The following is a 16,842-nucleotide window of genomic DNA, read 5'->3' as shown; positions in this document are numbered from 1 at the left end:
TCTAGAAAGAGTGCAAAGAAGAGCAACCAGAATTATCCCGGGTTTAAAAGGCATGTCGTATGCAGACAGGCTAAAGGAATTGAATCTATTCAGTCTTGAACAAAGAAGACTACGCTGTGATCGGATTCAAGCATTCAAAATCCTAAAAGGGGACTTTTTTGACCTGAAAAAAGAAACAAGGACCAGGGGTCACAAATGGAGATTGGATAAAGGGGCATTCAGAACAGAAAATATGAGGCACTTTTTTACACAGAGAATTGTGATGGTCTGGAACCAACTCCCCAGTAATGTTGTTGAAGCTGACATCCTGGGATCCTTCAAGAAGCTGCTTGATGAGATTCTGGGATCAATAAGCTACTAACAACCAAACAAGCAAGATGGGCTGAATGTCCTCCTCTCGTTTGTAAACTTTATGTTCTTATGTTCTTCTTCTTATGTTCTAGTGCTGCGGAGACAGAGAGAGTGTAGCGGAAACAGAGTGCTGCTGAGACAGAGTGCTGGAGAATAAGAGAATGACAAGGTGGAGAATGAGAGACACAAGGACAGCGAGAGAAACAGCAGAAGAAACCATGGGAAAAAGCAAAAGAGAAGTGGGACTAGGAATGACCAGAGACTGCACTTAGTGGCTGTAGCACACAGCTGCAACATTGTGTTTTGGGACTTATGGGTTTTTATTTTATTTATTATTTCGTCACAGTCTGAGTAGCACTATGCTGCTCAGCTGTATTTGTACCACTGGCTGGTAAAGCAGCACGTTTACCTGTCCAGTGAAGAGTCCCGGCTTAATAAACCGTGAGTTCGAGAACCTACAAATCCTGTGTGAGCCTCATTCTTTTCCACGCAATGCTACAACGTGGTATTATTTCCAAATGATACAATAATGTGTCCAATGCAGCAGCATGATTTATTTTGTGTTACCGGTACCATATTGGCTAATGTAAAAAGAAAGTGTGCTAGGTATATGATTTTACTACTATACTGTATATGCCTACTGCAGATTTATATTTTTACATAATGTGATGTGTACAGAGAATAGATTAATGTTATTTCAGCACAGTAATTTATATTTTAAAATAAACTGGGCACTATAAATGTGTGTGTGTGTAATTTATTTATTATTATTTTTTAAACCTGACATCTTGATATTTTGGACAACCTGTCTGTCTTCCGACATGTCCGGTTTAGTGAGAGACTACTGTAGCCATAACGTAACGGTCTAAACAACGGTGTGTGCCGCCTATGTCTTAAGTAGGTAATTTTATTTAATGGCTGGAAATCATAGCCATCTTTTATGCATATGGGCCTTAGTTCTAAGATCTTGGATGTCATTATTGGCTTCCTGAACAATGACTGTGCATTCATTCCATACTCAAAAGACAAAAAAAATCAAGAACATTGTTCTAGTCATCAAAACACATTTTATTTTATTTTTTGATTTTAGGAATTTGAACCTATGCCACACTTTGTAAAGATCCAGGTCCTCAAACTGTGAATTGTTAAATCAACTAGTACACCAAGACCCACTTTAGTCAATCTGTTCCCAAAGTTATTATCATCCACTATATATTATTTTAAGAGTGTCTTAGCAGATTTTGCTGTGAAGTCATTTATTGTTCTGGCGGCTTCTAGTTTAGCTAGATTGTGGAGTTCCCTTTCCCTCCTGTCATCCACTGACAACAATCCCATCATACCCTTGTATGCCACATTTCCTTCCAGCAGTCTGGCAACCAAATGCCAGTGCTTCCTGCAGATTCTTTCCTGCAAATACAAGACACAAAGTATGTTCTTTTTAAAACCACTTGAAGCGAAAAAAAAGAAGCTTACTTCTATTATTAATTGTAACTAATTATAAAATTACCATTTATAGTCTTCAGCTGAACATGATGTATTCCTTAATTTATGATTCAGACAGCAATATAAAATAACACTATGTAACACAATTTTTGTTCCTGGGTAGTAAGTGTTATTTCCTAATTGCTTATGCATATGAATCCAAATTAACATGTATTTATACTAAAGTAATACAAAAATGACTACAAAAGATTTAGAAGTGAGTAGTTTTTCGAGATTTAGGATTATACTGTAAATCACTTTCACGAATCAGCCCCCAAATGTAGTCTCCCATCATGTTCTCGTTATACTGTCCTTGGTAATGGCATTCAAATTCCAGTATATCCTGGTGGAAGCCCTCGCCTTGCTCCTCCGAGTACGCTCCCATGTTGAATGTGTTGAATGTTGAATTCATCAAGATGAGCATCAAGGATATGGACTTTGAGGGACATCATACAGCCCATTGTGCCGTAGTTCTTCACCAGAGTCTCAACAGCTCCACATAGTTTTCGGCCTTGTGATTGCCCAGGAAGCCCCGAACCACGGCGACAAAGCTGTTCCAAGCCGCTTTCTCCTTACTAGTGAGCTTCTTGGGGAATTCATTGCACTCCGGGATCTTCTTTATCTGTGGTCCGACGAAGACACCGGCTTTGACCTTTGCCTCAGACAGCTTAGGGAAGAAGTCTTGAAGGTACTTGAAGGCTGCCAACTCCTTATCTAGAGCTCTGACAAATTGTTTCATAAGGCCCAATTTGATGTGCAGTGGTGGCATCAGCACCTTCCGGGGGTCCACCAGTGGCTCCCACTTGACGTTGTTCCTCCCCACAGAGAACTCGGTCCGCTGTGGCCAGTCCCGCCTGTGGTAGTGCGCCTTGGTGTCCCTGCTGTCCCAAAGGTAAAGATGGCAGGGAAACTTGGTAAAACCGCCTTGGAGACCCATCAGGAATGCCACCTTTTTTGAAGTCTCCTATGACCTTGATGCCATCTCAGAAAAATGCAGATATGTATCCACTTAGGCAGCTGGAACTAAACTGGTGGGCTTAAGGCCCCTGTATTTATACTACTATCTATATTACTGGAAAGTTCTAGAAGTTACTCCAAGTTTACTCAGCACTGAATCTATCTGGAATGTTCTGGAAAATAGGTAAATTTCAAAATATCACTGTCCTGGTCACAAAAGCAAAGTTTGTGGGGAATAATAGCCATTTTCTATACTTTTGAGGCATAAGCAATTAGGAAATAACACTTACTACCCAGGAACAAAAAAAAAAAAAAGATTTGTTACACGGTGTAATCAGAACAGAAGTTGTGTACATATCTGGTTGTCAGTTGCAAGCCCACTTAAGCCTGGCTTTCAATTCAATGGGCTCCCAAAAAGGTCTGCTCGTCTGATATTTTGTTACCTTAATTATTCCATAAAGTTGTAAAAACCCTAGCTAGTATTTTGAATTATGTGGTAAATAGGGGGACTAATCTTATGTCATTTTGGTCTGTTCCAACCCTTGTATCTTTTTTGTGTTCCCTGAAAAACGAACAATATCAAAAATACATATCTCAAAAGGACTGTGTTTTAAAATAAGTAGGTTTCCATTTAGATGTACTGTATTGGTTTTGTTGGTACAGTACTATATTTTTAACAGAAGTAGTATTTTAATTCAGAACAATATAATTCTGAAAATATCACTTCCCAAAAGAGATGACTGGACATGTGGACTGTAATACAGTACATACTTTTAAATCTGGTACGTATTGTAGCAGTATGTCAAATTCACCGTTAATGACCCACCAGCAAAAAATAAGTTTCCAGAATTAAAACAGTATCCAAAATCAGTATTCAAAATTGCAGAATATAGTGCTTGATAAGGCCCTAATGTCACAGTTCACTTACAAATGAAAATGCACAAAAACAACTAAAGATCACAGATAAAAATAATAAAAAGAAGACATCACAGTATCTAAAACTGTTAATGGTTAATTTTTACATTACACTAGCTTGTCTTGTTCGCTTTGTTTTGGCTGCATTTTCGTCAGGTCAGACTGGAGGAAGCGCTGTGTAACTGCACAATATAAGACAGACTGATTTGGAAGAGAAGTGATTTTTGAAAAACAGTGGCTGTGACGGATATTCAGATCAATTGTAACATTGAAGAGATGGTCTTTGTATCAGAAAACTGGTGAGTCGGAAATCATGTGTGACGGGTAAGTGCAAGAATTTGTTATATATATATATATATATAAAATGGGTATTAATTTTATTCTTAATACAAGGGCGGTAAAATGCGACTGACGTGTATCTGGGTAGCGGATATCTGAGTGCTGACTGTATGTCAATATTAATAGTAAAACAATCTTTTTTTTTTTTTTATCAATGTATTAGAAATATCTGAACTGGAAAAAAAAAGATCTAAAAATTGAATGCAGCCTTCTATACCTTCCCTGACATACAGGCCTTGCTCATGAAACACAACAGAACAGTATGAGATCATGACACACTTGTCCTACCATTAGACAAAGCGAAAATAACTGAAGCGTTGAAGGTATCACCAGCCCCCAAAGTATCCACAATGGCCTCAGGGGGAAAGGCATCTGAATGGACCACTATCCCCTCAGGACCCATTCCATCAGCCCCCTTCTCAGCCCAGGCACAGATCAGGGACGCCCTGCAGGAGTGAAATACATATTAACACATCAAAATGCAGTCTGCTTTCTCTCAAAGTGTTAAAACTTGTTCAGAGGTGATTTTGTTAATATATATTGTATTGGATTAAAGAGTAAGTAGCTGGGTTCCAAAAAATAGTGTCCCCACGTGTTGCTACAACTGTTTAAATAACATACCTCTAATTTTTCTTTTCATTGGAAGCTTAGGCTGATATTCAGGGGGAGGGATTATTGTATGATTTCTTTCATGATTTTTTTCTCTCTCTCTCAGATTATTGAATAATTGTCCATTAGATCGCTGCCAGCTCAAATACAGACAGCCAGCAAGAACACAATTCTCTCGTCGTCCTGCAGCTGACCACAAGTGAAGAGACTACAACTTCATTAGCAAATTGCCACGTCCAAAAAGAAAGAAACCCCTTCTGTATAAAGATTGGTCGACTCTGAGATCACTACAATTCCTTCACGCAATTGAGGTCCCAATTCCCAGCAGTTTAAGCAGGAAACTATCATTTGATTCACTTTGTAAATTCCTGGCTGCCCAGCCTTCAGCCACCACTAGGAACGACAATTCAGCATCAATCGAGCCCTGCACAATCGATCAGAGAAAGCAATCCAACAAGCATCGTCCAACAGCAGTTTCTATCTCCACCTGTTTTAATAGAAGGAACAGTACTTCGCTCCATTCATGACGCCCAGCTCACCACACCGTTGAATCCTGCCGTTGAATCCTTTAGTCAAATTAACATTTCCATGCCTCAATCCTTGTCCTCTGTGCCACCACATGACTCCCATGCCTCTGCCTATGACCATCGACTCCATGCCTCCGCTGACAACTTTGGCGCTTTTACCCGCAACCTCATTGCAGCTGCCAACAGCTTCTGTTCAGATGCCCTTCACGCCACCATCCGGAGCCGCCCTTACTGCAACCTGGCCTCCAGCACTAACAAATACGTTTCCAATGGGACAGACTAAAACGAATGACAAAACGGAATGCCCATTGACTACAATGGGGAGTGGAATGCCCATTGACTACAATGGGGAGTGGAATGCCCATTGACTACAATGGGGGAGTGGAATGCCCATTGACTACAATGGGAAAAACAGAAGGACGGTCAATATCTCCAAATCCCAGACGGGAATCTTAAAATCCTGAATACCCTTTTTTTGTAAATAAACTAGTACACAAAATAAAAGTGTAATGACAGGGAATGACGGCTGCTTTCTATGGAATGACAGGCCAGGAATACCAAAAACACACTAAAAACATAGCACAAATAGGAATGACAGTCTATATCTCGAAATCTCTAACAGGAATCCAAAAATCCCGAATACCGTTTCTTCAAAATAAACTAATACACAAAATAAAAGTGGAATGACAGGGAATGACAGCTGCTTTCTATGGAATGACAGGCCTGGAATACCGAAAACACACTAAAAGCATAGCACAAATAGGAATGACAGCCTCTATCTCAAAATCTAACATGAATATTTCTGGTGTGATTCTGGCATATGCAACAATAACTGGTCTTTTAGCCTGGTTGAGTTGACATCTGGTGACTCTACCCTCAGTTGTTCCAGTCGCTGCGTGTATAGTTTTACTAGATCTGCAAGTCTGAATATGGTGGGAGTGGTACCTTCACAACAAGATTTCAGCTCAGTTATATAGGTGACTAGTTCAGAAAATGCCAGTGGATAGACTTTCCTGCCAGGTAAATCTTGACCACTCTTCTCATAATTAAGGTGGGCTGTCTCCAAGCAAGCAGGATGGTACTTCAGCTCCTGTGCCACAGCATCTCCACCACTGAGTTTTGCCAAGAGCTTTCCATCATTCAGAGTCCTTGCACATTAATTTAGTCTATCATTGAGTTTCATGGTCATTGCTTGTCTCAGTGCAGATTATGGAGCTTCTTTCTCACATAAAATGCATTAGGACAATTGAGAAGTACTAATTCTCAATATTTTGCTGCGGCTAGGAAGGGCAGCAGTGTGGAGTAGTGGTTAGGGCTCTGGACTCTTGACCGGAGGGTTGTGGGTTCAATCCCCAGTTGGGGACACTGCTGTTGTACCCTTGAGCAAGGTACTTTACCTAGATTGCTCCAGTAAAAACCCAACTGTATAAATGGGTAATTGTATGTAAAATAATGTGATATGTGTATAATGTGATATCTTGTAACAATTGTAAGTCGCCCTGGATAAGGGCGTCTGCTAAGAAATAAATAATAATAATAATAGGAACTGTGTCTTTTTCAACAATATATGCTCTTTTTTGAGCTTGCTTTAACTTGGTGTTGTTGAACATCAGTCTACAGGTTTGATGATATTTTGCTTTGTTCCTTATTAATGTGTCTTCTATACCAGCACCTTCATATAATCTGGCTGGATCCAGGATGATGGGTAAAGCATTGACAGCATGAAACAAAGGAACATTTATTGCAATGTTTCTATAACCATTTTGTTCTGCACTGTAGGAACTTGGTGGTGACTTGAGCTCTTCTGTTTCGTCCAGTTGACAAAGGCAACATTTGCTCCAGTCAGTCATCCATTTAGATTGAAAGTTAGCAGGAATGGCCATTTTGAATGTTTGAAGTAAAATAGCAAGTCAATGAAATCTTAAAAAACTGGAGAAACTGCAAATATCACAGTGATGTGAAAATTAATGAATGATCAAGCATTAACACAGGACATAGGGTATGAAATGCTGCAACTCAATCAGGTGTACATAAGAATTTAAGTTTTGACAAAATTATTTAATCAAGGGGGGAGGAGCTAATACTGAGGAAAATAATAATAATAAAAGTTCTACAAAATAAAGACTTAAAAAAAAGGTCAGAAAATGTTTATTTGGCAGGCTATGTGGAGATACTTAGTGCTGTGTAGACCACAGATACATACTGTTCACGTTAAATCTGGACCAAATAACACATCAGCTACACCACCATTCCAAAGAATGAACACTAGAGCTGAGTAAGTCTCTGAGCTGTAGAGTTGATTTAAATAATACAAAATACTTATTTTAAATTCTCACTAAATGCGCTATATCCTCTTGCAACAGTTTTTGTCCAGCTAATTTTATTTTCTTTGAACTGGTGATGAATAAACTGCACTTCATCAATATCAAGTGTCAACTATTTTTTAAAAATTATATTCAGATTCCCCTGGAGGTTTTCTGATATGCTGAGTTCAGAAATGATGGTCATTATTTTTTTTTAAATGTCCCCTTTGACCTGTGGCCTTGCAAAGGTCAACCAAAAGGGAAAAGGGTCCTAGACCAAAAAAATCACCCTGGGCTTAACTTAGATGCTACCATCATGTGTAGCACCTTGAGTGACTCGTAATGAACAGAGCGTTAAAGAAAAAAATACCACAAGCACTTAACTCACTTTTAGCAAGTTGTCAGATGTAAGTGACAATTTTTATTTAAAATTTAGCTCAACCCTGCAGGTAATGTTAATCATAAAATGTTAGTATTGCTGTAATAGATTTTAATGAGCTCTCAAGAATCAAGCAAAACATTTTGGTATCTGGGGGTTTTGGATTTTAGAAGTTGCATTCTGCCACTTCGGTGAGGCTAAAGAACCACATAGCTGTAATCAAACAGTTGATTCCACAGTTGTTCTCAACACGTTTTAATATTTGGACCACAGTTTTTGACTATCAAATGGAAGGAATGTACCTCTTTTTTATTTAAAGATGCAACACTATTTGTATGTATTATCATTCTACAGAAATCTATTAAGAAATATTATAAACTAAATTTTTTTTTACCAAAATCGATTTCTTTACTAAGAACGCACCTTCTTTAACATGCAATAAGTTGAAATCCTGTCATCCTGTAGATGTAAGTTCTAGAATATATCCTTAAACAAAACCAACAATAAAAAAAAAAAAAAAAAAAAAAACATTTTCAATGTTAGAGAAAAATTCAGTTTCTCTGTTGGACTAACTAGGTTGATTTCTTAGCAAGAATAGAGATCACTGGCGGCCATCTTGAAAAATGTCTGCCAACTTGGATTTTCAAGTGGCTAACGTTTGTTTCTGAAAAGATACACCTATGTGAATATCTCTTGCAAGTTTCATACTTGTATCACAATTTGAACGATTCCTGTGAAAAAATTCTGTTATCTGCTCCACTATAGAGTGAGATTTGTTAAAACCAGGTTCATGTCATCCTTGAGTGACTCATAACCAAGATCATGCAACAGTCTCTTGACACAGGGGTTGTACCGACAGACTGGAAAATAGCAAACGTAATACCGATCCACAAAAAGGGAGACAAAACTGAACCAGGTAACTACAGACCAATAAGCCTGACTTCTATTATATGTAAACTTATGGAAACTATAATAAGATACAAAATGGAAAATTACCTATATGGTAACACTATCCTGGGAGACAGCCAGCATGGTTTTAGGAAAGGGAGATCATGTCTAACTAACCTACTTGACTTTTTTGAGGATGCAACATTGAAAATGGATAACTGCAAAGCATACGACATGGTCTATTTAGATTTCCAGAAAGCTTTTGACAAAGTCCCGCATAAAAGATTAATTCTCAAACTGAACGCAGTAGGGATTCAAGGAAATGCATGCACATGGATTAGGGAGTGGTTAACATGTAGAAAACAGAAAGTACTGATTAGAGGAGAAACCTCAAAATGGAGTGAGGTAACCAGTGGTGTACCACAGGGATCAGTATTAGGTCCTCTGCTATTCCTAATCTACATTAATGATTTAGACTCTGATATAGTAAGCAAACTCGTTAAATTTGCAGACGACACAAAAATAGGAGGAGTGGCAGACACTGTTGAAGCAGCAAAGGTCATTCAAAATGATCTAGACCGCATTCAAAATTGGGCAGACACATGGCAAATTAAATTTAATAGAGAAAAGTGTAAAGTATTGCATGCGGGCAATAAAAACGTTCATTATAAATATCATATGGGAGATAGTGAAATTGAAGAAGGGAACTATGAAAAAGACCTAGGAGTTTATGTTGACTCAGAAATGTCTTCATCTAGACAATGTGGGGAAGCTATAAAAAAGGCTAACAAGATGCTTGGATATATTGTGAGAAGTGTTGAATTTAAATCAAGGGAAGTAATGTTAAAACTCTACAATGCATTAGTAAGACCTCACCTAGAATATTGTGTTCAGTTCTGGTCACCTCGTTACAAAAAGGATATTGCTGCTCTAGAAAGAGTGCAAAGAAGAGCAACCAGAATTATCCCGGGTTTAAAAGGCATGTCGTGTGCAGACAGGCTAAAAGAATTGAATCTATTCAGTCTTGAACAAAGAAGACTACGCGGCGATCTGATTCAAACATTCAAAATCCTAAAAGGTATAGACAATGTCAACCCGGGGGACTTCTTTGACTTGAAAAAAGAAAAAAGGACCAGGGGTCATAAATGGAGATTAGACAAAGGGGCATTCAGAACAGAAAATAGGAGGCACTTTTTTACACAGAGAATTGTGAGGGTCTGGAACCAACTCCCCAGTAATGTTGTTGAAGCTGACACCCTGGGATCCTTCAAGAAGCTGCTTGATGAGATTCTGGGATCAATAAGCTACTAACAACCAAACGAGCAAGATGGGCTGAATGGCCTCCTCTCGTTTGTAAACTTTCTTATGTTCTTATGTTCTTATGTTGGATTGGCCAAAAAATCTGCAGAGATCTTTTTTTTTTTAAACCGTCATGCCGATCGGCATAGAAATTGGCACAAAGGTCCTGTTTTCTTTTTTTAAATGTCCAGAAATAAATTATTTTTTAATAATTTAATTACTTTGAGTACATCAACTAACTTTTTTTTTTATTTTTATTCTGTCATCTACAGTTATGTACACTGCAGTTCAACCTTATCTGAAAAAATAAACTGTAAATGGGCAATTGTATGTAAAATAATGCGATATCTTGAAACAATTGTAATTCACCCTTAATAAAGTGTCTAAATCTAAGTGTCTGCTTAGAAATATAATAAAAAATAAGAAGAAATTAACAGCAATAAAGAGATGGACAGCATTACGATAATTAACTGATTATCTCTCTTTTCATTAGCTTTGCATACTTCAGAAAATGTAATTGTTAATCAATTTCTTCATAGTAATTGTCTATCATTTAGTAATTTCTATTTTATTCTATTTTAATATTAAAGCATTTGGTTTTATTAAATCAAATATCAAGTATTGTGCTTTTTTTGTGCTGTAGATAAGGCTTGTTTAGTTTTGAAAGTAAATGAACCAATCAAATGAGAAAGGGGAGGTACCAAATGTTCAGTTGCAGCTCGTGACAGTTATAGTGCATGACACTGCTCTTCGTGAAGGAAGCATTCAGACAGAGATTCAAAGAGATTCTGCTGTGATTTCATTTTCAGACAACTAATTTTCTTACAAAAATTAGGTTATTAAAATATTAATATTAAACAATTTATTTTTTCTTCTTTATTTTTTTTATTTTACTTAATATGCCACAGGTTATTGTGGACCTGTGCTTAGGCACATTAAGACTTTCTGTTTTTTTTTTTTTTTTTTGATAAATTGTTATACATATTTTTTTTAACAATTCAAATTCTCAAATTTTACACAATATCTACAGGTTATTGTGTACACTGTAAAAAAAAGTGCTTAGATGCATCGACACATTTTGTTAAAAAAAAATGCTGTTGCTAGTTTTAATATAAAACTGTTAATTGATTTTTTTGCATTGTGCAGTCTTAGTTAGATAAAAAAAAAAAATAGGCTTGTTTTGGGGGGGAAATAGTTTAAATGCAAGGATTTGTTTTATCCTCATCTAGTTTGTTTTCTGCTAACATTGATCTGTTTGAGCTGTTTTTTGTTTCAAGCTATTTCTTCTGAACATTCTTTATATTGTATTCAGCAAAGCAAGTAGCTGTCTTTAAGAACTATAACAGATTCCTGGTTAATTTGGATTGGTTTGTTCATAGAAAAATAAGTGAATATATTTTTGTTTTATTAAGTTTTAAGCCTAAGAATTACTGGCTTAAAATGTTAGTAGAAAACCCCCCCACCACAAAATAATACAAAGTTACACATCACATTAAAAAAAATCCCTTGACAGAATTATTTACATTTTATAGTGTACTTTTCTCCGCATTATATTGTATGTAAAACATTGTAATATTATTTTTTCACAGATAAAAGAAAATAAACACATTTAAGTTAACCTGCTCAATTTAGTGGTATTTTATTGGTGCATTTGTATGGTATAAAGATTGAAGCACTGGAGAAAAATATACAAAATGATGTATTTTAATTCTCCATATATGTTCAAACAAGACAGGGATCTGTCTATGGAACACGTGCATGGCATTCTTACAACAACAGATTTTAATGATACTAGAATCATAAATCTGCCTCCCGTGCAACCAAAGGGAGGAGAAGTGTATGTGTATTGTTCAGTATCCTTTGTTGTTCAGCTGATTAAGTGAAAAACACCCTCAGTGTTTTTTTTTTGTTCACTACTTTATTTTGAAGAAACAGTATTCGGGATTTTAAGATTCCTGTTAGAGATTTTGAGATTTAGGCTGTCATTCCTATTTGTGCTATGTTTTGAGTGTTTTCGGTATTCCAGGCCTGTCATTCCATAGAAAGCAGCCGTCATTCCCTGTCATTCCACTTTTATTTTGTGTACTAGTTTATTTTAAAAAAAGTGTATTCGGGATTTTAAGATTCCTGTCTGGGATTTGGAGATATTGACCGTCCTTCTGTTTTCCCCATTGTAGTCAATGGGCATTCCACTCCCCCATTGTAGTCAATGGGCATTCCACTCCCCATTGTAGTCAATGGGCATTCCACTCCCCATTGTAGTCAATGGGCAGTCCGTTTTGTCATTCGTTTTAGTCTGTCCCGTTTCCAATGCCCGCGATCCGGCATCCCCAAACTACCTCCAGTGTTCCTTCCTACACTCCCAGTATGCTACACCACTGCCTCCATCGCCCTTTCCTGGTTACTCAATGTTCAAATAGGTGTTTAACCTCTAAATTAGGTTAGCTTAATTTGAATGTGTTTACATTCAGAACATTGCAAAAAGGGGCTTCTACAATGGCGCCGTAGTGATATGCGCATTGAATTATGGGACAGATTGTTCTATCTATATTTCACCATCACCGTAGCAAGTCGAGCAGTTGCCGGTTTCTGCCGCTAGGGGTCTCCCTCCTCCCAAGAGATATCCTTCAGTCATCAACAGGTTTTTTGCAGTTGGTGAACGGTCGATTTAAATGTATGTATGGGTGGTCATTACCAGAGTTTGGTTTAATAACAAAAGTAATGAGTTTGGTCAGCGATACCCTCGGCAGGGTCATTACCTAAGTTGGGTTAGCGACACCCTCAGCAGCAGGGTCATTATCCGAGCTTGGTCAGTGATGCCCTCAGCAGCGTTTATTACCTGAGTTCTACCACGTAAAATTTAACTTTTTTTTTTTTTATTGCCTCTGCCACCAAGTGCCCTCACCTTCCAGTCTCATCCCTTGATTCCAGCCATAAGGATACACAAACTACAGGTCACAGTGTTGTTGAAGCAGACTATCAGATCCTTAAGAACAGATTGGAAGCTGCCATGAACAATACTGTATAACCCTGCCTGTGACCATAAGACCTTTAGCTAGCCACCTGGAGGAAGGACAGTTTGCTTAGCCATGGATTCCCACTGTTTCATTTCCCCTACTAACTAAATGGTTAGGGGGGGTTTGTTTTTCTTCTCCTGAGTGCTAATGGACCGTGCTTGCATTAAAGCGAGCGAGCAAAGGTGGGCCGAACGGCCTTTTCTCGTTCTAGAATTTCTATAAGAAGCAACATTCTCTAAGATCCAATGCTTCCAGAAACTGGCCCCAATTGCTGATCCAGTCAGCCTACCAGTTCCAGACTTCCAGAGCCTAATCTTATAAATGACCTCCCAGCCATCTACTCTCTTCAGCTTGTAAACTCATGACGAATTCCCTAGTCCCTGGACCCTTGCTTCTACAATACAGATTGAAAATTCAAAAATCCTCACCCAAATCCTACCACAGCTCGTCTACCAAATCACGTACAACATGTTATTTTTTCACTAATTTCTAAGCTGATAAATTGTTGGTTTTCCCCCTACATGGACCTCCTCATGGAAACTTCATGCATGATTAGTTTTTATTTTTTACGAACTGGAGAATTCACATATTCAAATCCTTTCATTAATGACTATCTAGGCGATTCTAGCATGCACCTGCCGATTCTTCCTGAGCAACATACGAAGAGTCCAACCCTTCCTTACCAACTACTCCACGCAACTCCTCGTCCAGTCCCTGGTACTCTCCTGCCTGGACTACTGCAACTCCGTCCTGTCTGGCCTTCCTGCGTCCAACACCCGTCCGCTCCAGCTCATCCAGAACTCCGCTACTCGTCTAGTGTTCTCTCTGCCTCGCTTCTCCCACGCTACTCCACTGCTCCGCTCACTCCACTGGCTCCTGATTACCGCTTGCATCTAGTTAAAGACTCTTGTAACCGCCTACCCTTACCTTGACCAGACTGCACCCAGCTACCTCTAGACCCTCATCTCTCCCTACACCCCACCCGAACTCTCTGCTCCGCCTGCACTAGAAGACTGGCTCCCCTACCTTCAGAGCCCACTCCTTCTCCACCTCCACCCCGCAGTGGTGGAACGACCTTCCTACAGATGTCAGGACTGCCCAGTCTCTGACCACCTTCCGGCACCTCCTCAAGACACACCTCTTCAGACAACACCTGGAAAACTCAACTATAATTATCTGCACCCTATTGTACTGTAATTCTTGATATGTATTTTTTGTAACTGTAGTCACCCTGGATAAGGGCATCTGCTAAGATATTAATAATAATAATAATAATAATAATAATAATAATAATAATAATAATAATAAATGACCTCTACATGACAGAGATTTACTATCTGCTCCATCTCTGTTGTTCCTAAGGTGGGGGACACTGCTGCTGTACCCTTGAGCAAGGTACTTTACCTAGATTTCTCCAGTAAAAACCCAACTGTATAAATGGGTAATTGTACGTAAAAATAATGTGTAAAAAAATAATGTAATTGTATGTAAAAATAATGTGATATCTTGTAACAATTGTAAGTTTCCCTGGATAAGGTAGTCTGCTAAGAAATAAATAAATAATAACAAACCAGTAACTCAATCATGGTTTTCAAGCCACCTATCCAGGCTAGTACTTCACACAGGTTTCTCTTCCACAATTTTCAGACCATTCTTTCAGGATTGGAGCAGCCATTCCAGCAGACAAAGCTGGAATTTCCCATCCATAATTCAACTCCTTGGCAGATGGGCCTCCAGTGCTGTAGAATGGTATTTTAGAACTGCTCCAGAAGACATTTCTGTTGCTGATCTACCCATTAGCCAACAGAATTTGGGGGGGTTGGGTATATTTTATATATTTGTTTATTCCTGCACTTAAGTGGAGTTGGTGGATCCGCTCCGTCTTGACCTTTTGGTGGAGAAGGACATGGCTTCATCACGGTCCACCCTGCTGATCCTGGCATCGTCAGATCAGTTCCTCTTTCAGAGGGCGATGACTCATGCTTCTCCCCTTAACAGGCAGGACCAGCGGCCAAATAGTCCTCAATCACCTCTCACCATACCCATACAAGCAGTCATGATCCTAAAGGTCTTTTTAAAATGTCTGCTCTAGTGTACTGATAGTGTAAGGATTATTGCCCACATTTTTTTTTGTTGTTTGTTTTTTATATCAGTCTTCCTGCAGTGATTTAGAGGAAAGATCTCAAAAGTCAGTGCACTAGAGTGGACATTTTGATAAGAGCTTTGAAACAGACTTTAAAGTTGTAAGTGTAAAAAGTTGTCAGGATGTTAATGAAAAGAAAAATGACAGATAAGTTATTTAAACAGTTGTAGCAACACGTGGAGAAGTATAACATTTTTTTCCGAACCCCGCTACTTACTCTTTAAATAAGAAAAACCCACACACATGAATACATGGATTACAATCTAAAACATATACAAATAAGCCAGGAAGTCACCATAGGGCCAATTTAAAATGAAAATAATGTTATGGATCTAGCACCTTTTAGCTCACCATCTATAGATTAGAACTTAGCTGGAAAACACTCAATTCGAATTCTAAAGTAAGAAACCAACCCAAGAACGTTTCAGCTAATTACTTCTTCAGTGTACTTTTTCTTTACTTGACTTAGGGCCAGACCAAATCAAACATCGATCCCGCTTGCGAAAGAGTGTTTATGCGATAATATCGCTAGTTTCCATATCGCATTTTCTTTATCACGAAACCAAAACTAGCAATTTCCAATCTGCAAAATGGGCGGAGAGAAGTTTCGCAGGAGTAGGAGGGACCGCCAAAAGCAACATGAAAACAACTGTTGACCAATCCCCAGGTCGGTATTTGTGACATTTTGAAGGGGCGTAAACAAGGCGGTAACATGCGAGGCAGGCAAAGAGAGCCAGGGCAGAAAAAAAAAGTCTGTGTTGTACTAAGTAATAATAATAAAAATATGTTTATTAATAATAATAATAATAATAATAATAATAATAATAATAATAATAATAATAATAATAATAATAATAATAATAATCTGCTTTTATTTTTATTGTGTAAAATATTTAAAAATACGGACGCGAGTTTGCAAGAAAACACACCCACGCACACACACTTGGCAATTACCTTATTTCCACGACGTCTGCTTGTTCTGTCACTATTATGAAAGCGTGCCACATTGTTTTTATGATTCATGAAGGTTAACAAAGAAACTCTGTGCGAGTATTATAAAATTGAAATGCTGATTATATATATATATATATTACACACACTTGGGGTGAATGAAACTTCCAAAACCCAACGTAACACTGTCGCCAAGACCAGTACCGGTACATATTATATACAGTAAGAAGTCGAATGAAATGCTATCCAGTGCCGTGAAAAAAAAAAAAAAAAAAAAAAAAAGATTGCAGATTTTTTTTTTTTTTTTTTTAAACGGGTAGTCGGGTAGTTGTATTATTATTATTATTATTATTATTATTATTATTATTATTATTATTATTATTATTATTATTATTATTATCTTCTGTCGAAAACCCAAAGCAAATTTAAAAACTTAATCTTAATACTTCTGAGATGACCTTTATAGGTATTACGTAATTTGGTTATCTACAGGGATTTATATTTCGAGGGGACCGCTTGGCATGCTGACATGGTGTAGCCAAAATGTGCTCCCTTGAACTGGAACGGTGGGCTTGTTCTTACATGCCGAGGATTTGGGCTTCACAATGTTTCTGTGTAGGCCAACATGTTGAAGTACTTTACGAGAGTAACCAAATGTTTAAAACTAAAAGTTAATATCTTT

General features: G+C 37.9%; 1 protein-coding gene across 6 annotated transcripts in view; it reads right to left on the bottom strand.

Moving 5' to 3' along the window:
- Positions 1-1,395: 1,395 nt before the first annotated feature.
- khk (ketohexokinase) overlaps positions 1,396-16,842 on the bottom strand; it is an 84,958-nt gene continuing 69,511 nt past the window's right edge. For all 6 annotated transcript variants that reach the window (XM_059025356.1, XM_034017753.3, XM_034017756.3 and 3 more), the window contains 2 exons: positions 4,333-4,490; positions 1,396-1,758 (listed from right to left, as the gene is read on the bottom strand). In XM_059025356.1, the coding sequence (XP_058881339.1) occupies positions 1,664-1,758; positions 4,333-4,490 (253 nt within the window). In that variant the 3' untranslated portion in view covers positions 1,396-1,663. The remainder of the gene's footprint in view (positions 1,759-4,332; positions 4,491-16,842) is intronic.

Source organism: Acipenser ruthenus, chromosome 6 (assembly GCF_902713425.1).
Source record: "Acipenser ruthenus chromosome 6, fAciRut3.2 maternal haplotype, whole genome shotgun sequence".
NCBI lineage: Eukaryota > Metazoa > Chordata > Actinopteri > Acipenseriformes > Acipenseridae > Acipenser > Acipenser ruthenus.
Note: the sequence above shows the minus strand (reverse complement) of the source record. Positions and strands in the feature narration are given on the sequence as shown.